Source organism: Coenobita brevimanus, chromosome 77, assembly GCF_032717465.1.
Source record: "Coenobita brevimanus isolate Jiangsu-jjx chromosome 77, ASM3271746v2, whole genome shotgun sequence".
Taxonomy (NCBI): domain Eukaryota; kingdom Metazoa; phylum Arthropoda; class Malacostraca; order Decapoda; family Coenobitidae; genus Coenobita; species Coenobita brevimanus.
The window spans coordinates 7,501,912-7,526,693 of NC_137030.1; the positions used below are offsets into that span (position 1 = coordinate 7,501,912).

The window sequence follows — 24,782 nt, forward strand, 5'->3', positions numbered from 1 at the left end:
ACCTTGTCTGGTTGAGGCTTGCATTTTGGCTAGCTGGGTAGAGGGCTGGAGGAAGACGAAGTGGTGGGAGGAGGGGATGGGGAGATGGAGGGGACAGGAGAGGAGGAGGAAGGAAAAGGCACTGAAGAGAGGGATTTTGAAGTGGGAGGGATGGAGAGGCAAACCAGAGGAGTGGAGGTAGGTTCAGGAGAAATGGAGGATTTAATAACCGAGAGGGAGGTAGCGGTTTTGAGACTGGAGGACTGTGAGATGGAGGTGAGAGCTGCAGCACTAGAAGAGAGGGCTGTAGGCATAGAAGAGAGGGCCATGGGTGTGGAGGTAGAGGTTCTAAGGGCTGGGGCAGAAGAGGTAAGGCCTTGGCTGGTGGCATGGATGGCCTCTGGTCATTGCAACACTGGTACTGTTGCGTTCTTTTCCGTGGGGGATGTCAGAGCAGAGAAATCAAACGCTGTGGTTGGCAGAAGCGGGGAGATAACCGGTGGAGGGAGGGGTGGGTACTGTGGGGGCAAGGCAGGGAAGGTGAAGTGGTGGTGGCCACGAGGGGACCCGTAGTGAGGACTGAGGGTGGCAAGCGGACTCAAGCTTGACCACAAATGTAGTGGGAGGTACGGCGATTTCGTTCCAACCCCACTGTACGGAGGGGATGGCAGATTAACTAGTGGAGTATTAAGGCTGGAGGCTGATAACTGCCGAGGGGAGAGCACTGGTGGGGAGCCAGTGATTGCTTCGATGGAGAGTGGGGATGGTTTGGGTTTGGGACCAGAACGAACCTTCACGCATTTCCCAAGCTCCGAGATATTTGGCTTATGTTCCCGGACTGGTGGTGGGGTGAGGGGAGAGAGTGGTGGGGGTGAAGGGAGGGGTGACCGGTGGCGTGGGGGTGAGCGGGGTCTGCTGGGGGGAGGCGGTGGGGAGGAAGTGGGGGAGTGAGAGCGAGGCCTTCTTTGCTCCTCCTCCCTCCTCCTTTCCTCCCTCTCCTCTCTTCTTCTCTCCTCAGCCTCCTCCTCCCTCCTCCTCCTACTGGCTTCCTCCGTAACCAGATGCAACGGAACAGAGTCAGTACCGTCCATGGAGTCATCCGATTTTGGGGACTCTGATCTCTCCGGTGGGGGCCAGATGGTGGAGGGAGGAGGCGGGGGTGGGGTGGCAGTTTCAGGGTCGGGGCGGCGGGCGAGGGCAGAGAGATATCCACCCAAGCTGGCTGCAGCCATCTGGGAGAATGCAGCAGCAGAGTACATGTGTGCAAATGGACCTGTGTGTGAGAGGGAGGTTAGTACACTACTGTATCATCATCACTCGTTATTATTATCATCATCATGATCCTTGCAGAACTAGAAAAATTTAAACACATGAACAATGAATCTGAATTAACCCATAGATTGCGAGCCTCAGCTCAGGCTGGGTAGTGTCGTGTTGCGAGTCACAGCTCAGGCTGTGCTGGCCGTGCATCACTGTTAACTACTCCACCCCTAAGCAAACTTACGCATGGCACTACGCAAAGATGTAGGGAGAGGGAGATTTTCTTTTTTCCTTCACCAGATGATGCCCTAGCTGTTTATCTTCAAGTTTATAATAAAAAACAATAATTTTAATAGTCATCTAAAAATAAAATTAACATCACCTACATATAACACACATACACTTTCAAAAAATGAAGAAGACCTCACTACAAAGCAAAGGGGCTGAGAGCAAAAGAAATAAAATACAATAAAAATAAATAAAATGGTGAAATATAGTGTACCATGGGCTAAATGCACAATATCACCCAATCAGCTTTCACCTAACATGGATCAGAGTCTTATGTGTGCCATGGTGGCTGAAATTAGTTACTCAATTTTTGAGTATCTAGACATCAATCAATCATTTCCTGTGGCACCCCACGGGATGCATCGGGCCTCAATGAACTCTCTCCACCAATATTTGTCTCTTGCCATCTCCTTCAGGTCCCACCAACACTCCTCTCCTGATTCTTTTTTCATTGTCCTCAACCAGGTTTCCCTCGGCCTACCTCTACCTCTACTTCCTCTAGCAGTCCATTCTGGCACATCCTGTACTAAACTACCTTCTTTTCTGTATATGTGCCCCAGCCACTTCCAGCGAGACAGTCTCACATAGTCATTAACTGGTTCCACTCTCGTAATATCCCTTACTCTTGCATTTGTAACTCTGTCTTGCCACTTTACCCCAAGAATCCTTCTCAGTATTTTATTCTCAAATCCTAATACTTTCTGATCTGTTGCAATTGTACTGTACCATGACTCATGCCCGTAAATTAAAATTGGTCTAACCATGGACTTGTAAATTTTCACTTTAGTATGTACCGAAAGCATATTATTATTCCAAACAGATTTCAACATTCCAACAGCTCGCCAAGCCTGTCTAATCTTCTCCTCAATTTCATTGTTTAATGATCCATTAGATGATGCAATCGTTCCCAGATATTTAAAGTTTTCTACATTCTTCACCACATTATTCCCAATTACACAATCGATTTGGTTCTCCACGTTCATATTAATAATTTCGGTCTTTCCACAATTTATTACCAATCCCACTTTTTCTCCTTCCTCCACCAGACAATCAAGCACCCTCTGCATCTCGTAAATACTTCCACAAATCAGTACAATATCATCAGCATAGTCCAAATCCATCAGCTTCTTAATTTCTTTCCAGTTAAATCCTGCACCTGTTCTCCTTACAACCTTTTTCATAACATAATCCATAACCAAAACAAACAACAATGGCGAAAGAACTCCTCCTTGAATCACTCCTGACCTAACGAAATGGATCACTCAAAGAACCACCTACCATTACCTTACAAAAAGTACCTTCATGCAGGCTTCTAATAATATTTACAAACTTTTCTGGTATACCATAGAATCTCATAATTTTCAACACTATCAAACGCCTTTTCAAAATCCACAAAACACATACTAAGTGGCATTTTCATCTCATTAGCTTGTTGCATTAGATGCCTTACAATAAAAATCTGATCATTACAACCTCGACCCTTTCTAAATCCCGCTTGTTCTTCTCTTAAAATTTTATCAATTACTGGCTCTATTCTGTTCAACAAGATTTTGGAAAAGACTTTTGCAACTACAGGTGTCAAAAGTTATCCCCCTCCAATTGCCACACACACTTAAATCTCCCTTTTTTGGTATTTTTATAATCACTCCATTTTTCCATTCTTCTGGAATTCCACCATTATCCCAAGCCATGTTAAAAAGTTTCAAAAGCACATTCATCAACTCGTCATTTTCCACCTTAAGCATTTCAGGGAATATTCCATCCTCTCCTGGGGCCTTAAAATTCTTTAACTCCTTAATAGATTTTGCTACCTCTTCCAAAGTTATATCCCCTGTTTCTATCTGCAAATCTCTCTCGGTTGGCAAAATGTCCTCTTCAGCTGGGACTGGTCTATTTAGAACAGATTCAAAGTGCTCTTTCCACCTTCCTTTTATATCCAAATCTTTAGTCATCAAATTACCATTTCTATCTCGTACAGGCATTTCCTTCCTTCTCTTTTCAGTCCCACGTAACTCCTTCATGGCCTGATACGCTGCTCTTGTGCTCTGACCGTCATTTTTACTTAATTTAATTTCTGTCTCTGTCGCCTTTTCATCATATAGTCTCCTCTTATCACGTCTAACGGGTCTTTTTACTTCAGAATGTAAACTCCAGTACTTTGCTCTAAGTACTTCAACTACCTGGCCATCAACATGTTGTTCTTCGCTTCTTAACTTAGCCTCTTTCCTTTTCTGAATTGCATTCCATGTTTCATCTGACATCCACTTTTTCCTTCTCGCTTTCTTAATAGTAACCTTAGCACTCTCATGCAAAACCTCTTTTACCTCTCTCCACATTTGATTAATATCATTGTCTTCAGATTCCATCAAAGTATACAGGACTAGAAACCTGTTCCTACATTCCCACCGAAACTTTTCCCTCATGCTCTCATCACTTCTCAGCTCATCCAAATCATAATTATTACCTCCTGTACAATTACCATTAACGTTTCTCTTAAGTTTTATTTTAATCTTTGACACAACAAGTTGATGATCACTACCTATATCTGCCCCCCTAGACTTAGCAGCTAAAAAAAAAAAAAAAAAAAAAACTGTGGAGGGGGGGCTTATACTAAGGACTCTCTGTACAATAAAACTCAATCAGGCCTCACCTAACGTGGAGTATGGACCGATATGTGCTGGTGGAGGCGTAGTGATGTGGTGGTGTGGTGGGTGTGGGGGGGAGGGTAGGCAGGTGGAGGTATGGAGGTGTGTGGAGGATGGAGGGCCACTACCAGACTGCTGCAACCCTGAGCTCCCTGGGGAATAGGGAGAAGTGCCCCCTCCACCCCCACCCCCAGCACCCATTGGCTTGGGTGTGGGCGAACCCAGACTTTCCATCTTCACATGGAATGGGATCTTGTTCTCCATCTTGACTATCTCTGGGAATGACACAAATCTGAAAAAATAATAATAATAATTAGAATAAACACTGACATAGTTAATAAACAGTGATCTTTTGGAAAAACAATCTGAAAAACAAGATTTCACTAAAATACAATGGACAAAGGCAAACTGACTAGTATGCAAATATTTTTTAAAATGGGAAATACCTGGTAAGTAAACAAAAACGGAAACAAATGGAAAACTTAAACTAAAATGCATGATGATTCATGGACAAATTGACCATCTCAAGAATAACACAAAGGTGAAAAAGAAAAAAATTAATTAGAATATATTATACAATGACAGATGGATTAATAAAGTTCTACAAATCAGGGGAAAAAAATGGATGAAATATGTGAAGACAATTATCTAACAATTTACTCTGATTCTGTAACAGTCCTTATGAGGTCCAGTGCTAGGATGGCCCTTCATCTATGAAAGGACAAAATTACTGTTATCCTTCCTCATGTTGGTTGTGAATTAGGACACGGTAATTATCTGTACTGATATCAGTGCATATAAATGTGGAAATGTTGTAGTGACTCTGTATGTGAGTGAGGTGGAGAGGGAGATCAAAGATGAAGTAAAGGGATGAGGAAAATACGAGAAAATCATAAAGAATGGAGACAGCAAGAGTAAAACTTTGAGTGAAAGGTATCTCAGATGGAGAGATTCTGTCTATCTGTCTAACTATCTATCTACCAATAGCCAGACACCATAATCCCATATGGGGTGGTCAGTTGTCTTTGAGTTAACTGTTCTACGGGGAGGGACACTAACCCTCCATCAACCCACTTGCTGATATGTAGAAAACAAGTACAGGTTCGTTATATGGATACCACTCTGCACTGTAAATGGTGTCCTGGCTTACAGGAAACCATTTGGCTTGTCATTCAATGTGAAGTCACCTGAAAATGAAAGAGGAGAAATAAAAAGTGACAGGAAGGATGGGAGAAATAGGAGTACAGAGGGAAGACATAGTGATAAAGGTGATGGAAGAAGCAGGCAGCACTACATCAAGTGAGTGGATGACATCTACCACACAGAGATGAGATTATGAAAATGAAAGTTAAAGCAATGAAGAATACAGAAGTGATCCACAAAAAAACTAAATCAATGTAGCATAATCAACAAAAGAGTACCTGTAAGTAGAAGAGAAAACAACAGGATAAATGAATGTACAAAACTGGAGAAAACCACAGGAGACAGAATAAGTATAAAACAGGAGTGAGAAGCTTGATAAAGGGGAAGAGAAAAGTGATAATGAATTTATGAAAATGAAATACTGTACTGTACCATAAAAGTACTGTATAGTAATACAGTAATGATACAAAAAGCATACCATGGAAATATATAGAATATGCATATGATGAATCACCCGAGCTAAGACCAATGAACCATATACTGTAGTTCTGCAGTCCTTGAAAAGACCGCTACATCTCTCACCAGAAATACACTACCCTGGTAATGAGAGATCTGGTGATGGAAAGTAGCCAATATTATAGAATTGAAGAGAATATTGAAAAAATAAATAAATAAATAAATAAACTCGGTACACTACATAATAAATATGAAAAACATGCAAAAGTCATAATAAACAAAAGTAAATATGAGAAAGCAATGCTGAATTAAAAAAACAATTAAAAAGGGGAGAATGATGAAGTACAGACAGCTTGAGGCATGATAGAAATGAAGAAAACAGAAAACAAAAATTAAGGAGAATCAACAAGTAAATGGAGTGAGATATATAGAAAATGAGAAAACCAAAGGAAAGGAAAGGCCTAGTAAGAACACAAGGGAATAAAGAATGAAGTGAAATGGAGAAAGTCATGAAAAAGGACACAACAGACGGGCAAGACAATATACATCTATAAGAAAACTGCAGAAAACAAGAAGAAGAAAGTAAAAGTAACATGAGGCACAAGAGTGAATGAGGAGACTGAGAGAATACCATAAAAGAGGAAACGAGTATGAAAAATATAAGTGAAAGGCTTGATAAAAGAGGAAATAAATGTGAGGACAAGACAAGAGTAAAATTAGTGGGGACATGGCACAAAATGGAAACAAGAGAAGAAAGCCACAAAAGAATGGTAACAGCCGAAGTATATAAAAATATGAGTCCTGACAAACGACCAGATGGGAAAAATTATGAAAAGGCATACAGGTAGATGAGACAAAACAGTAACTCAGAAGCATAACAAAGAAATTAGTTGATTATGAGAGAAAACCAAAATAAAGGAAGGTATATAAGAAAGAAGCAAGAATTGTAAGAATGAGAAAACAACAGGATAAAATAAAAACATTAATAGAGAAGAGCCAATATAAAAACACTGAATAGTAACAAAGAAACATGAAGAAGTGAGCAGATTATGACAAAAACCATAACAAAGGAAGGTAAATATGAAAGAAGCAAGACTTGTAAGAATGAGATAACAAATAAAATAAGGAACCACCAAAAAAGAAGACAAATAAAAGCACAGTGACAGTCCTGATTATAGGGTAGATAGGAGTAATCAAGACAAAGAGGAAATATAGTGAAAGAGAAGAAAAAAATGAAGGAAATAGAAGAAAACCACATGAGAGACAACACAAGTAAAAACATAGTGCAGATAAGTGGGTAGATAATGGCAATTATAAAAAGAAGAGAAATAAGTGGAAGGCAGGACAGAAGATGAAGAAAATGGAAGAAAACACAAAAGGAGAAGAGACAAGACAAACAAAAATGTAAGAGTGAGAGTGCTGATTAAAGAGTGGAGAAATACAATTATGGAAAAGCATACTGGTGGTAAAGACACAAGAGTAACAAAGAGGTATAATAAAGAAGTGAGCAAATTATAAAAAGGATAATAAAAGGTAAGTATGAATTAAGCAAGACTAATAAAATGACTGAGAAAAAAAAAAACAATAAAAGGAGAAAACACTGAAAGAAAGATGACATAAAGAAAAAGACAGAAAACTGAGAAAACAATCTATCTATCTATCTATCTATTGCCAGAAGCCTCAATCCCGTTTGGGGTGGCCACAAACAAATCACCTCCAAGTCGCCCTGTCCCCCGCCATTTCACTGCCCTGCTCCAAACGCACACCCCTCTCTCTCATGTATCTCTCCACCCCATCCCTCCATCTCATCCTCGGCCTCCCCCTCCCTCTTCCCCCCTCCACCTCACTCACATACACTCTCTTCGTCAGTCTTTCACCCTCCATCCTCTCCACATGGCCAAACCACCTCAGTGTGTTCCTCATAACGCTTCCTATCACATCCACATCCACACCACAACGCTCCTTTATATCCTCATTCGTCAGCCTGTCTCTCTACGTGACTCCACAGGCTCCTCTTAAATAACTAATTTCCACTGCTTTCACTCTTGACTTGTGTCCTTCCAACAATGTCCAAGCTTCACTTCCGTACGTTAGAGTTGGTATCACAATACTATCATGTAGTAACTTTTTCACTTCCATGCTCACTTCCCTGTTTCTTATCACTGCTTTCAAAGAACCAGCAACCTTTCTTCCCTGCTGTACCCTTTCAAGCACTTCACCCTTCAAACCTCCATCCTTACTCATCACACTACCCAAGTACTTAAACGTACTCACATTTTCCAATTCCTCACCATCCAACCTCGCTGTACATTCACTAACTTCACCTCTCTCAAAGACCATCACTTTACTCTTCCCTACATTCACCTTTAGATTCCGTTTCTTACACTCTCTCAAACTCATCCACCAAGCCTTGCAGCTCCCCTTCGTCTTCACTCAACAACACAGTATCATCTGCAAACAACAGTACAGGGAGTTTCCAAACACTATCCTCTCTCACCAGGGCCACTCCAACATCCACTGCCCTACCTTGTACCTCTTTTATTACCCCATCCATGTACAGATTGAACAACCATGTAGACATGACACATCCCTGTTTCAAACCAACTTTCAAAGAGAAAAATTCACTTAGTTCACCATCCACAGTGCAGCCTTCGCACCATCATACATACTCTTCACAGCATTCAACAACTTCCCATCTACTCCATATATTCTTAACACTTTCCACAATCCTTGTCTATCCACCCTGTCATATGCTTTCTCCAAATCCATGAAAGCCGCATACAACTTCTTTCCCTTCTCTAGAAACTTTTCCACTAAAGATCTAAGAATGAAAATCTGATCTACACAACCTCTTCCCTTCCTAAAGCCTCCCTGTTCTTCTCCAACTAATTTCTCTGTTCTTTCTCTAACTCTGTCTATAAGTATCCTTCCATACACTTTTCCTATTATACTAAAAAGACATATGCCCCTATGATTACCACACACTTCTTTTTCCCCTTTTCCTTTGTACAAGGGAATAATTATACCTGACTTCCAATCCTCTGGGACTCTACCTTCCTCCCAGGCCAATATGCACATCTTCCACATCCATTCTACTACTATCTCTCCCCCATGCTTCAGCATTTCACCACACACTCCATCAATTCCTGGGGCTTTCCCCGATTTAACTTTCTTCATTGCTTCCACAACTTCTATCCTACTGATTTCTTCCTGTCTTCTCACCTCCCTCCTTCTCCCAGCCATTCCCCAGCCACTTATACTCGCATTACGAAACACGAATGAAAAAAACTACTGATAGAACTGAATATGAAAACAGCAGAATTAGGGGAGAAAACACTAAAAGAGACGAGTCAACATAAGGAAAAACATAGACTGAGAAAACTGAGAGAGACGAGACAGGATGAATAAAAAGAAAACAATGAGTGATGATAAAATGACATAATAAGAGACATAATAAGGAGAAAACACTAAAAGAGATGAGCTAAGGCAAAGAAAAAATGACTGACAAAATGCTGACAAAGAAGAGACAAGGTGGATAAAAAGAAAACAGTGATGATAAGAAAACAGAACAACAGAAAACACTAATGGAGAAGAGATAATGTAAAGAAAAACAGACAGAGAAAACTCTGAGAGAGAGTAGAGACATGATGAGAGAGAGAGAGAGAGAGAGATAAAAGGGTAGATGGGAGTAATTAAGAACATCCGTGGTGCCACTTCCTTAAACATGTGATTCACTCCCGCTCTTTTGCATCACCATGACTTGTCTCTCTCACTGTCTCATCTCATCTACGCCACTACTACCACACACACTCCTCTCTCTCTCTCTCTCTCTCTCTCTCTCTCACACACACATAAACTACTTTCCTGCTCCTTATTATCTCTACACATCACTGTCCCTGAATTATCATCTACCTTCCTTTTTTCTTCTCTTTGTTCTTCCTGCCTCTAACCTTCTTCCTTCTTTATATACAAGTTCCTCTTTAAGTTCCTCTCTTGTTCCCACCTTGTATTCTGCTTCCTTCCTTCCTTCCTACTCTCCTTATATTTAATTTCCCTTCTTCTGCTTCTTCCCTCATCTGGTTCTACTTTTACGTCTCTTTTTCTTCCTTCTCTCCATTCATGTCAGTTTTCCTTCTTCCTTCATTTAATTCTCCTCCACTACCACCACTAACATTACTACGCCGATTGTGATTTTTTTTTCTGTATTAATCTACATTCATTACCTTCCTATTCCTCCCTTCCTTCTTTCTCCCCCTCCTTCTCTTCCTCTTACACTTTATCTTCCTCCCTCCTTATCTTAGGTTTTTATTTGGATTAAAGGTCTCTCTCTCTCTCTCTCTCTCTCTCTCTCTCTCTCTCTCTCTCTCTCTCTCTCTCTCTCTCTCGTTTAATGAGTATCTGCAGCTTAATTCTTATTCTTTCTCTCCCTCCACCTCTTTCTTTCTCTCTTGCTTAAGTCCTTTTTTTTTCTCAATGTCTGGTTTTTAATACACTCACAATAGTCTGTTAGTCTCTCTCTCTCTCTCTCTCTCTCTCTCTCTCTCTCTCTCTCTCTCTCTCTCTCTCTCGCCATGTTAATTTGGGTTCATCGCATTCCTCAGAGTAAAAATAAAAACCAAAACCAATACTGCTGAGAAATAAATGAAGGAAGAGAGCTCGGGATAGCATAAAGATTAGGATGAGGAGGAGGAAGAGAAGTAGACCAAGAATGAGACGCCTTTGAATAGAAAAAAAGATACAGCTGAGGAGTTGATACATTTAAAGCATGAGAGGGAAAGTATTAGAATGCAATGACATAATTAAGGAGGAGGAGGAGGAGGAGGAGGAGAGACAGACTACGAAATTTATTGATGGTATGCAAAGTGGACTATACCCTGTTTATTTTAACTTGGCGTAACACTGTCATCCCTCCATCCTAAATAATGAAATGCATAGATTAACATTAGAATATGGTGCTAGTCATGAAGAAGTGCTGTGGAAAGGATGCAGGGAAGTAGCATTGTCTTATTCCAATACTAAGTAACGGGAAACAGGACGCAAAATGACGAAACTCTCCGCCAATTCAAAGTGAACGGACTATAGGATGGCAAGGAGGAGGAGGAGGAAGAGGAGTGAGAGAAAGAAGACACTATACGTGTGGGTGGATTGGAGTGGGCAAGACGGATGAATTTAGGGAGAACAGGATGGCCAAGGAGATCGAGGATACATTGGATGGGAAAAAGATAGTAGCAGTAGTAGTAGTAGTAAGGTAGTTGTAGTGGTAGTAGTAGTAATAGTAGTAGTAACAGAAGTTGTAGTAGTAGTAATAGTACGGTAGCTGGAGTGGTGGTGGTAGTAGTAGTAAAAAGTTGTAGTAGTAGTTATAGTACGGTAGCTGTAGTGGTGGTGATACTAGTAGTAGTAGTAGTAGTTGTAGTAGTAGTAGTAGTGGTATTTGTTGTTGCTGTAGCTCTAGGATCATCTCTATACAAAACCCGTGGACAGCAGGAAACCGACCACTTCAACCGGGCACTCCCAGAGAAAAAGTGTCTGAGCTGGGAGAGTGAAGTAGATGAGGTGAGTGTGGTGTGGTATGAGTGATGGTGTAGTGGTGTAAGAGTGTGGTATAGCAGGTGTGTTGTGGTATTACAGTGATGGTATTGTGGTGTAAGAGTGTGGTATAGCAGGTGTGTTGTGGTATTACAGTGATGGTATTGTGGTGTAAGAGTGTGGTATAGCAGGTGTGTTGTGGTATTACAGTGATGGTATTGTGGTGTAAGAGTGTGGTATAGCAGGTGTGTTGTGGTATTACAGTGATGGTATTGTGGTGTAAGAGTGTGGTATAGCAGGTGTGTTGTGGTATTACAGTGATGGTATTGTGGTGTAAGAGTGTGGTATAGCAGGTGTGTTGTGGTATTACAGTGATGGTATTGTGGTGTAAGAGTGTGGTATAGCAGGTGTGTTGTGGTATTACAGTGATGGTATTGTGGTGTAAGAGTGTGGTATAGCAGGTGTGTTGTGGTATTACAGTGATGGTATTGTGGTGTAAGAGTGTGGTATAGCAGGTGTGTTGTGGTATTACAGTGATGGTATTGTGGTGTAAGAGTGTGGTATAGCAGGTGTGTTGTGGTATTACAGTGATGGTATTGTGGTGTAAGAGTGTGGTATAGCAGGTGTGTTGTGGTATTACAGTGATGGTATTGTGGTGTAAGAGTGTGGTATAGCAGGTGTGTTGTGGTATTACAGTGATGGTATTGTGGTGTAAGAGTGTGGTATAGCAGGTGTGTTGTGGTATTACAGTGATGGTATTGTGGTGTAAGAGTGTGGTATAGCAGGTGTGTTGTGGTATTACAGTGATGGTATTGTGGTGTAAGAGTGTGGTATAGCAGGTGTGTTGTGGTATTACAGTGATGGTATTGTGGTGTAAGAGTGTGGTATAGCAGGTGTGTTGTGGTATTACAGTGATGGTATTGTGGTGTAAGAGTGTGGTATAGCAGGTGTGTTGTGGTATTACAGTGATGGTATTGTGGTGTAAGAGTGTGGTATAGCAGGTGTGTTGTGGTATTACAGTGATGGTATTGTGGTGTAAGAGTGTGGTATAGCAGGTGTGTTGTGGTATTACAGTGATGGTATTGTGGTGTAAGAGTGTGGTATAGCAGGTGTGTTGTGGTATTACAGTGATGGTATTGTGGTGTAAGAGTGTGGTATAGCAGGTGTGTTGTGGTATTACAGTGATGGTATTGTGGTGTAAGAGTGTGGTATAGCAGGTGTGTTGTGGTATTACAGTGATGGTATTGTGGTGTAAGAGTGTGGTATAGCAGGTGTGTTGTGGTATTACAGTGATGGTATTGTGGTGTAAGAGTGTGGTATAGCAGGTGTGTTGTGGTATTACAGTGATGGTATTGTGGTGTAAGAGTGTGGTATAGCAGGTGTGTTGTGGTATTACAGTGATGGTATTGTGGTGTAAGAGTGTGGTATAGCAGGTGTGTTGTGGTATTACAGTGATGGTATTGTGGTGTAAGAGTGTGGTATAGCAGGTGTGTTGTGGTATTACAGTGATGGTATTGTGGTGTAAGAGTGTGGTATAGCAGGTGTGTTGTGGTATTACAGTGATGGTATTGTGGTGTAAGAGTGTGGTATAGCAGGTGTGTTGTGGTATTACAGTGATGGTATTGTGGTGTAAGAGTGTGGTATAGCAGGTGTGTTGTGGTATTACAGTGATGGTATTGTGGTGTAAGAGTGTGGTATAGCAGGTGTGTTGTGGTATTACAGTGATGGTATTGTGGTGTAAGAGTGTGGTATAGCAGGTGTGTTGTGGTATTACAGTGATGGTGTAGTGGTGTAAGAGTGTGGTATAGCAGGTGTGTTGTGGTATTACAGTGATGGTATTGTGGTGTAAGAGTGTGGTATAGCAGGTGTGTTGTGGTATTACAGTGATGGTATTGTGGTGTAAGAGTGAAGTGGAAGTGATGGATAAAAATAAGGTTTGAGAGGAAGACAGACACAAAAAATAAGGTATGAGTGGGATAGATAAAAATAAGGTTTGAGTGGGATAGATAAAAATAAGGTTTGAGTGGGATAGATAAAAATAAGGTTTGAGTGGGATAGATAAAAATAAGGTTTGAGTGGGATAGATAAAAATAAGGTTTGAGTGGGATAGATAAAAATAAGGTATGAGTGAAGATAGATAAAAAATAAGGTTTGAGTGAAGATAGATAAAAAATAAGGTATGAGTGAAGATAGATAAAAAATAAGGTATGAGTGGAAGGGATAGATAAAAATAAGTATGAGGAGAAGATAAAACAAAATAAGGTATGAGTGAAGACAGATAAAAAATAAGGTATGAGTGACGATAAATAAAAAAAAATAAGGTATGAGTGAAAATAGATAAAAATAAGGTATGAGTGAAGATAGATAAAAAATAAGGTATGAGTGATGATAGATAGATAAAAAATAAGGTATGAGTGAAGATAGATAAAAAATAAGGTATGAGTGAAGATAGATAAAAAATAAGGTATGACTGGAAGGGATAGGTAAAAATAAGTATGAGGAGAAGATAAAACTAAATATAGTATGAGTGAAGACAGATAAAAATAAGGTATGAGTGATGATAGATAAAAAATAAGGTATGAGTGATGATAGATAAAAATAAGGTATGAGTGATGATAGATAAAAAATAAGGTATGAGTGAAGATAGATAGATAAAAATAAGGTATGAGTGAAGATAGATAAAAATAAGGTGTGAGTGAAGATAGATAGATAAAAATAAGGTATGAGTGAAGATAGATAGATAAAAAATAAGGTGTGAGTGAAGATAGATAGATAAAAATAAGGTATGAGTGTAGATAGATAAAAAATAAGGTGTGAGTGAAGATAGGTAGATAAAAAATAAGGTGTGGGTGGAAGAATAGATACAAAAGGATTCAGTAGAAAAGAGAGAGAGAGAGAGAGAGAGAGAGAGAGAGAGATTAGTGTGGAAGGAAAGTCAAAGTCAACGAGTGTAAGCAGAAAGGTGGACTGAGATGTACTGAAAACTACAGCTGAGACGAGATTAGATAGTGTGTGTGTGTGTGTGTGTGTGTGTGTGTGTGTGTGTGTGTGTGTGTGTGTGTGTGTGTGTGTGTGTGTGTGTGTGTGTGTGTGTTATAAGGTCTAAGGCTTGTGGTTGATCAAATTTTGGTTACTTTAGTCTCTCTCTCTCTCATGGCAAATAAAAACTGTGATAAACTTATGACACCCACACCCACATACAAACACACACACACACAAAGAAAACACACATCCACACACCGACATATAAGCAACATCTACACACACCAAACACTTACACATCCACACTCACACAACACTTCCATCCACCCCCGCCGGCCCCCCCCCCCACACACACACACTCACACTATTATAACATCTACATCCACCCACACCCACAAAAGCACACTCATCTAACACTGACAGATTACACACCCACACACACACCCACACCCACAAACATTTACCTCCACCCACACCTACAAAATACGCAACTAACACTCACAAATTCTACACACAACTTTCTCTCTCTCTCTCTCAATCTCTCTCTCTCTCTCTCTCTCTCTCTCTCTCTCTCTCTCACACACACACACACACGCACTCTCGGCCTTTCAGAGTCCATTCCTCACCCAACAACCCGACAATCAAACTATCAGTGGGCCGGGACACAGAAATTGGAAATCACCCCAGAGCCCTTTGTCCTTGGGGTGAGGATGTGCAGGGGAGAGACTGAGAAGGGGTGAGGGTAGACGGAGGAGAGGTGGTGATGATGATGATGATGATGATGAAAAGGGGAAGATGATGGTGATGGTGAAACAAGGAGGAGGAGATGATGATGGTGATGATGATGATGAAAAAAGGGAAAATAATGGTGATGATGATGATGAAAAGAGGAAGATGATGGTGGTGATGATGAAAAGGGGAAGATGATGATGATGATTAAAAAGATGATGGTGATGATGAAAAGAAGAAGATGGTGGTGATGATGATGGAAACAAGGAGGAGATGATGATGATGATGAAAAAAGGGAAGATGATGGTGATGATGATGAAAAGGGGAAGATGATGATGGTGATGAAAAGATGAAAATATTGCTGATGTGGATACCGTTCTTCATCACCATCATCATCATCATCATCATAATTCAGGTCAATTTTGCCCATGAGTTCTTTGTCCCTGGGGTGATATGTGACGACAGATTGTGAGAGACTGAAGGAAGACGTGTGAGTTTGTGGTGATGGTGGTGGTGATAATGATGATGTTGGTGGTGGTGATAATGATGATGGTGGTGGTGGTGATAATGATGATGGTGGTGGTGATAATGATGATGATGGTGGTGGTGATAATGATGATGTTGGTGGTGGTGATAATGATGATGGTGGTGGTGGTGATAATGATGATGTTGGTGGTGGTGATAATAATGTTGGTGGTGGTGGTGATAATGATGATGTTGGTGGTGGTGATAATGATGATAATGGACCCACTATCTTCATCATAATGCAACACTCACTAACAAATGCTATAAGTAAGATTCAGAAAAAAAGAATAAAAACATATCAGTAGTGCCTATAGTCTGTCTGTTTCCGCGCGAGATCCTTAACCCCTTTCTGCTCAGTGGGTGGCCAAGCATAGCCAGATTGGAGGGTAGATTTGACTAATAACCAATGAGACTCAGTTCTACCTCATAACTAATGCTTATCTAATTCACGGTTTGTTTTCATCTGACGGAACAGGTCCACTCCCGTAACTCTAATACTTAACGTCGTGGTTGCTTGACAGTTGATAAGTATTGATTATGAGATAGGAATGAGTCTCCTTGGTTACTAGTCATATCCACTCTTTAATCTGACTTTTTTCAGTCGTCAATTAAGCTAAAATGGGGTTACGGATCCCCCCCCTCCACACACACACACACACACACACACACACACACACACACACACACAAATCTACAGCAATGACGCAAAAAAAAAAAAAAATCAATTCAAACAGCTATTATCATTTTATTTTCATGTGGGCCACATTACCATCCCTCCATCTTCAGTGCTGCGCTGTAGCAATAGATCAGCAATACAACAACATGCCAGTCACGAAGAAGTGCAATGGAAAGAATGTTGAGCAGCATTGTCTCTTTACGTCACTAAGCTACGTAAAATAAGCTGCAAGAGGTCGAAAATCAGGCCAAGTTAGAGGATTAATAGGCGCAAGAGGACGAAAATCTGGGAAAAGTTAGAGTTAAATAAGCCGCAAGAGGACGAAAATCAGGCACAAGTTAGAATGAAATAAGTTGCAACAGGACGAAAATCTGGGAGAGAGAGTGAGAGAGAGAGAGTCAAAGCAGTACAGTGAGGGAAACAGTGAACTGTATACGGGTGCAGACAGATTATATCCGGGTTACGTAAATGCAGGTAAGGCAGGCCACCGTAGCGCTATCAGTGACACAAGGTTAAGTGCTCCGGCCATCACACTTATCGCTAACGTGGACAAACATGCACACGGAATGGAGGTAAAGGAGGTGTACACTACGCCTGTATTCTTGGTAGCACAGGAGGCTTCGTAACCTCTTCCTTAACGATTTATTTTGCATCAACAGCAATCAAAGGGATAGTGAAGTGCAATGTGCATAAAAAATAATCTTAATATTGCCTTGTATGTTAAGTATATCATTTCAAAAGCGACATTATTATATTACTAACATTCCAGAGGAATAAATCGCTCAATAAGAAGTGCTACGAAATCTCCACAACGTTTAAATTGGCATCTATGGGCAGCCTTGTAAAATATCAAAACCTCTTTCACATACAGGAACTACAGTTTGTTTTCATCTGACGTAACTGTGCCACTTTATCGCATGAATATTATAGATCGTGGTTAAGTGGAATTCAATAGGCCTTAGTTATGAAGTAAGAATGATCGAAGTCCTGTTGTTTTACTCATCAGATCAAACCTCCAATCTGACAACACTTGGCCAACGCTCGAGCTGAAAGAAGTTAGGGATGTTTATCAGGTTATTACGAACGTAGTATAGTGTTGGTGGTGGTAATTAAGCTGCCATCAGTGCATCAACCAGGTGGAGGTGCTGCTTCCTATGGCAACTACAACATTCTAGCGTCAATTTCAGGATAAGTTCCGCAATGCTTATAAAGTGTGATGATGTATGGCAGTGAATTACGGGCAAACAGGTGTGAATGTAAATGCAACAGAACAATTACAGAAATGTACTGTGTGGTAAAATAAATGTGGCCCCAGATCATGTGAACGTGAATACGGTGAACTGTAGGCTGAAATAACCCTTCTGCAGCCCCCAATTCCTCTTTTGGGGAACAGGGAGGGAGCTGAGGGACATTTACATCTCAGGGCAGTAGAGCCGCTCGGTTATATTGGTGTCTCCGCTTAAGCGTTCCTCTCTCTCACAAGGAGTAACGTGTAAGGCTATGCTGCAGAGCTGACAATAGGCTTACACATAGAAACACCAAGGGCTGTACAGCGGTAGGAGAAAGTGGTCTGAACATGTGAACAGACTTACAGTAAAGAGTACGCTTGTGTAAAGAAGTACATGAGTGCGAATGCAATGTAGAAGAAAAAAACAAGAAAATCGCGAAATGAGCAATCTCAAGGCCAATTTTACTGAGGAAGGTAGTAAGACAACAAAGTGCAGGCCAGGATTGCAGGGTGGTTTGGAATGGAATTAAGATCTGTAAATGAATTAGGACGGAACATAGAAGCCTTTTCTCGGGGCTTACCTGGCTGTAACTAAAAAAATATGAGATTAGGAAAATGAGAGATGGACAGAATGTAAATACAGCATATGCTAGTGTATGATGTAACACCCAGTCTGACAAAAGATTAACATGGAAACGTCAGAACTGAGGAAGAGAGATAGGCGACAAGACAGACTGATAAAATGCGGTATATGATAAGGTGGGACGGAACAATCAAACTGCTGAGATAAGAGCGAAAACATAAGAAACCATAGAGAAAAGACTGAAAACACCAAAAATTATAGAACCATAAAAAAAAAAGAGGGAAACTGAACAGGAGACGGAAAGGCTGTAAGATAAAAAAAAAGGATAAAACAGAATGACAGATAAAAGTGAAAATCGCACAAAATACTGCATCCTGAACAGTTAAGTTGAATAGGAAGACTGTGATAAAAATAGGTGGGATGGAAATACAGCTAAAAATGTAAGATAATCAAGAAAATGACAGAGGTAAAAAAGAATGATTGACGGACAGGGACAACAAGGACAGAAAAATATGGGTGAGATGGAAAGGCAGAGAAGAATGATGACGTCAGAAAAATGAAACAGGTAACAATGCAGCACAGAAAGAATGACTGATGGATAAAACTGGTGAGAGGTATGAGTGGCAATGTCAGAATCTATTAAATCACAAACTTGAATGTACTGGTGTTGTGATGAGGAAGGGGAGACTGAGATGGTTTGGGCATGTTGTGACGATGAAGGATGACAATTGGGTGCGGAGCGTGTGAAGTGTGAGCGTCGGGGGTAAAATCGCAAGAGGCCGACCAAGAAACCTGGGACGAGGTCATGGAATGTGGCCTCGGGTGTGGGGGGGAGGCTGCCAGAGATCGAGCAACGTGGAGAGCCGCCACTGGGTGACAAAGGCCGACGCATGCAAGCAAGTCGGAGCCTTTGTAAATAATACGATATGATATGATACGACGAACGCTGAGAGGAAAAAAAAAAGTGATATATATGAACGAAATAAAGCAAGAGATAAGAAAGTAAGGATTGAAGAAGACAGAGAGATAGAGAGACTGACTACTAGATAAAAACTGATGAGATAAGACAAGGATGAGGTAGACAGACTAACTTACAAATATGAGAGAAATATACCAAGAGATAAGGAAGAAGGGAACCAGGAAATGACACAGAGAGATGAAGAGAATGATTGCAGGATAAAACTGGTGAAAGATAAGAGAGAAAAAGCAAATACAAAATATATATATATATATGGGGGAAATAAAACAAGATTAGATAATAAGGCATCAGGAAAAGATATAGGGAAATGGGAAAAAATACCCGCAAGATAAAACCCGTGAGAGAAAATGGCAGAAAAGGCCTTTGTTCATCTGCAGGTGAGTATGAGACTGATGAAGATAACCTTACCTGAAGTATACATTTCTCTACACCTGATATACCTTTCCCTACACCTAAAATACCTTTACACCTTTCTCTACACCTGATACACCTTTCTCTACACCTGATACACCTTTCTCTACACCTGATGTACCGTTCTCTACACCTGATACACCTTTTTCTAAACCTGATACACCTTTACACCTAATTACCTACAGTACCTCTACACCTGATATACAAGCCGTGTGACATTCAGACATTTTTTATTATATTCTTGATTCCAGGCGATATTCTCTCTCTCTCTCTCTCTCTCTCTCTCTCTCTCTCTCCCTAGGCGGAGTTTCGTCGTCCAGATTATTTCCCGTTACTTAGAGGCAGAATAAGACAATACTACGGCCCTACAACCTTCCCACAGAACTTCTTCGTGACTAGCATCATCATCTGCTAATCCCCTGCTATACCTCAGCATTCGAGATGGAGTGGTGGCAATTTTACGCCAACTTAGAGTGAATAGGGTATAGGGATGGCGATATTAGTAGGAAAAAATGTCACACTAATTCATATTTTAAAGTCTCTAGTGTAATAAAGTCTAGTATGATAATTATTTTTGTATTTAATTCCTTTCACCATTAAATTATTTTATTTATAGTAAAAGACCTGTTGCAGTAAAGGTATTAGTAGGAGGGAGGTCAGAAAGAAGCTCCTTTATTTTCTTTGGTTCATTAATTTCTTTACAGACTCTGCACACAGCACCTGTATTACCCCCACGCTGAAGGACTACAATGCTATACAATGTACCATCATCATCATCACTATCATTACCATCATCATCATCATTACCATTACCAACGCCACTACCATCATGACCATCACCATCATCACCACTACCACCATCATCATCAACACCATCATCATCATCATCACCATTATCAACACCACCATCACCACTATCACCACCATCATCATCACCACCACCACATTTCCAGCCCTACCCCAATGCTACTGTGTGTGGTTAATATAAACAGGAAAAGGAGGTATGAAAACAGGAAAACCAAGGTCCACAGAAAAAAAAAAAAAGCTTGTCAGATAAAGCCTTACCTGTTGCTTTGTAAAAAATATATAGCAGTTTGATAATATAGACAGACATTTACTTATCTCCATGCCCACCTCAAGACTTATACCTGAGCTGAGAATATTTTGAGTAAGTGTGGGAAAAAGGTTACGGTGCATATGATGATGATGATAGTGGCGGTGGTGGTGGTGATGGTGATGATGATGATGGTGGTGGTGGTGGTGGTGATGATGATGATGATTGATGATGATGATAGTGGTGATGATGATAATGAGATGACAGTGGTGGTAGTGATGATGATGATGATAATGCTGACAGTGGTGATGATGATGATGATGATGATAATGCTGATAGTGGTGATGATGATGATGATGATGATGATGATGATGATGATGATGATGATGAGGAGGAGGAGGAGGAGGAGGATTTGTAATACTGAACAATATTTCTGAATCCTGTATTAACACATGAAAAAGTGTGCAATTAATGTAGGATGATGATGATGATGATGATGATGATGATGATGAAAATAATAATAATGATACTGATACCTATAATGATGATGAAGAGGAAAATGCTAGTGATGAGGATACTGAAAATAATAATGATGATGATACTGATGATGATGACATTGATAATAATAATAATAATAATGATGACGATAATAACACTGACACTAATGATATTGATAATGATAATGATGATGATGACGCTAATGATAATAAAAATAATAATGACGATCCTGACTGATAATAAAAATACTGATACTAATGGTGATGAAGATAATAATAATAATAATGATGGTACTGATAATGATAACCCACACTTCCAAACCGAGCAGTGAAAAACCCAAACTTGTCAGAGATAAAAGGCAACTGATATGAGCGGCCCTTGAGTGCGGTGGTCCGGGGCTGCTTATCTCTCAGTGGCTATCAGATACCGCCTTATCGTCACCTATTTCCGCCGCCACCGACAAAACACTCCATTACATGACAATTGCACTTTGGTCTCAAGGCTACGGGAAGTGGATTACTTAATAGAGACGAAAATCTGGTGGGCTAGTGGATTCAGGCGACCCGATTTGGCTGTGGGGGTTACGGCGTGTGTGTGTGTGTGTGTGTGTGTGTGTGTGTGTGTGTGTGTGTGTGTGTGTGTGTGTGTGTGTGTTTTACTTGGTCTTACACTAAAAGATGTCTATGTGGTGGTGGTGGTGGTGGTGGTGGTGGTGACGATGATGATGATGATGATGATGATAATGATGATGATGATGATAATGATGATGACAGATAACAACAAATGATGAACGAGTAGGTAAAGACTCTCCATTTTTTTTGCTTCCAAGGTTAAAGTACATTATCTAACAAGGACAAGACATGGTTGGTGGTTCAGTGGGTTCAGGCGCTCCAAGTGGGTGTGCTGGGTAAGGGTTTATGTTCGAGAGTTGGCTGGGGTGTACTGCTTTTAAATAGCGCTCAGGGACCAGATTTAAATGCCTCGATTAAAAAGCCTACCCCGGTGTGTGTGTGTGTGTGTGTGTGTGTGTGTGTGTGTGTGTGTGAGAGAGAGAGAGAGAGAGAGACCTGTACGTCAAACCTGAGGAGGCAATATAACCCGGACATAGTGAACGACAATCTAATCTTTTAATTCATCAACATTAGCATAACTCTGCGTCTAATAAAAGCTGAGGTGTGTTATCTGGGAAAAAAAAAAAAAAGGTCTGATCATGGGTGTCATCATTCTCATCAACTTCCTCTTGTTTTACCTCATCATCATCATCATCATCAACCTCCTCTTCTTTTTCCCCCTCCTCCTCCTCATCATCATCATCATCATAGACCTCCTCTTGTTTCTCATCCTCCTCCTCCCCATCATCATCATCATCAACCTCCTCTTCTTTTTTCCTCCTCCTCCTCATCATCATCATTAGCATCAACAACAACAACCTCCTCCTCCTCCTTCTCTTCCTCCTCCTCTTCTTCTTCCTCTTCTTCCTCCTCCTCCTCCTCCCCATCATCATCATCATCCTGACATCTTTCCTTACTTAAAGGCAGGATCCAGAGAGAAAGAGAAAACCTGAGAGAGACTGCAAATAAAAGACAGACAGACAGACAGACAGAGAGAAAGAAAGACATACAGAAAGAAAGGAAGAAAGAAAAAATAAGAAGGAACGACAGAAAAAAAGGTAAAGATATATACAGTAGATAAAAAGATAGACAGATAGAAAAAAATGAGCTGAACTTAACATAAACCCTTCACTCTCTTCCTTCCACCGTCGTATTCTTTTTTACACGCTTGCTGTGGAAAGGGTGTAGAGCCGTGGTATTGTCTTATTCTGCCACTGAGCTACCTGAAATTGCCTGCAACATAGTGGAGAGAGAGAGAGAGAGAGAGAGAGAGGGGGAGAGGGGGGGAGGCAGGAAGGTCAGAAAAAAGATATCGTAAAAGAAGAAAACAGATGACAAAAAGAAGATAATGAAAAGAACAACAAAGATGAAGAATAACATGGATAAGAGGAATGAAAAGACACAGATGTGGAAGAAAAACAGACAGAAAAGACACATACGAGGTAAAGAAAAAGAAGACAGGTAAACAGAGACGAGGAATGATAAATACAGATAAGAAAACAAGTGACAGACACGTAACAGATAAAGAATGGGAAGAATAGGGGATGAAATGGAGCAAGAAAAGGATATAAAGAAAACAGCTAAGACAATACAGCACAAAGGCACATGACGAGAAAAACGTTTAAATACAAGACAGAGGAAAAAAAAAAGTACTTATCATTATTATTGTTGTTGTTGTTGTTATTATTATTATTGTTGTTGTTGTTGATGTTTTTACTACTACTGTTGTTGCTGTCGCCATCATTATTATTATTATTATTATTATTATTATTATTATTATTATTATTATTATCATTACTGCTGTCGCTGTTATTATTACTACTACTTTTACTACTACTACTACTGTTGTTATTGCTATTACTATTATTATCACTACAGCACCAACAACACATATCCCCCTGTCCTCCGCCACCCCCCACACTTTTTCTGTGTTTTCTGGTCCATATGGGAACTGGTGGTGTGTTGAGGTGATAGCCGGGGTGCTATCACACGCGCTGGGCTATCTACTGCTACACCACACCCTTATCTGTTTACCAAGGCACTGACAACACTGGCACGCGTCGCCTTCACGTGGTGGCACCCATATAGCGAGGCAATATATCCGTAGCTAGATTGGGACGCCTTCACGTGGTGGCACCCATATAACCAGGTAGCTCTATTGCCAGGCTGTACAAACGTCCCTCAGCTCCCTCCCTATCCCCTAAGAGGCTGGTGGACTGCATGAGAGAGGGAACTACCGGCATGCAGTCCGCTGGGTTCACATTCACACGAACCTGGGCTACACCTACTGTACTATTACTGGAAAACACTTCTTCGTGACTAGGCTGGGATTATAAGATACCGGTAGGAAGCGTAACAGGAAGTACGAGTATCATAAAGTACAGAATATTAGAGGGATGTTGTGCAGATGGAGGAAAAGAGCATAAGAGAGGAAAAGAGCAAAAGAGAGGAAAAAAGCGGAGTAGTACTTAGAGCAAAAGAGAGAGACAGTATGCTTAGAGGAGGGAAGTGAAAGAGTACACTGATGAGAGAGAAGAGAAAGAGTAGACACTGAAAAAATAAAAGGGAATGTAAGTATTAAAAAAAGGTGAGGGAAAGATAGTCTGTTATCGTTATCTTTCGGGGACTTCCAGGGAGAGGGCACGGTGATGATGATGATGATGATGATGATGATGATGATGATAAGAAAAGAAGAAGAGGAAGAAGAAGGAGAAAAGGAGGAGGAGGAGGAGGGAGGAAGAGGAGTAAGCGGACGAAGAAGAAGAAGAGGAGAAGGAGGAGAGAAGGAAGAAGAAGAGAAGGAAGAGAAGGAGGACGAAGAAAAAGAGGAGGAAGAAGAGGAGAAGGATTTACGCATTAATTTCCTGACAATATTTCAATCGTTCAAATCACACAGAGGAAATTCTCAGATTCATTTTATACACACAGATATGGCCGTAAATCAAACAGTTAAAATACACGGGGAAAAAAAAGGCAGCGATAAACCTTTGAGGGAATGCAAGTGATTTCTGAAAACTGTGATAAGAGGAAAATTGCAGTTTCAATTCTGTAATGGAGGGAAAGCGAGGGAGGAGGTAAGATAGATGGAGGGAGGGAGGAGAAGAGATAGACGGCGGGAGGGAGGAGGTGAGATGGATGGAGAGAGGTAGGTGAGGAAAGGAAGAGAGAAGGGAAAGGGGAAGGAGGAAAGGGGAGACGAAAATTGC

At 40.7% G+C, this 24,782-nt stretch overlaps 1 protein-coding gene across 1 annotated transcript in view; it reads right to left on the reverse strand.

Annotated features, from left to right (window-relative positions):
• Positions 1-382: 382 nt before the first annotated feature.
• Positions 383-24,782, reverse strand: part of LOC145408391 (uncharacterized) — a 73,608-nt gene continuing 49,208 nt past the window's right edge. The window contains exons 4-5 of the mRNA XM_080279118.1: positions 4,178-4,464; positions 383-1,252 (exon numbers count right to left, since the gene is read on the reverse strand). Coding sequence (XP_080135244.1) covers positions 384-1,252; positions 4,178-4,464 — 1,156 coding nt within the window. The 3' untranslated portion in view covers position 383. The remainder of the gene's footprint in view (positions 1,253-4,177; positions 4,465-24,782) is intronic.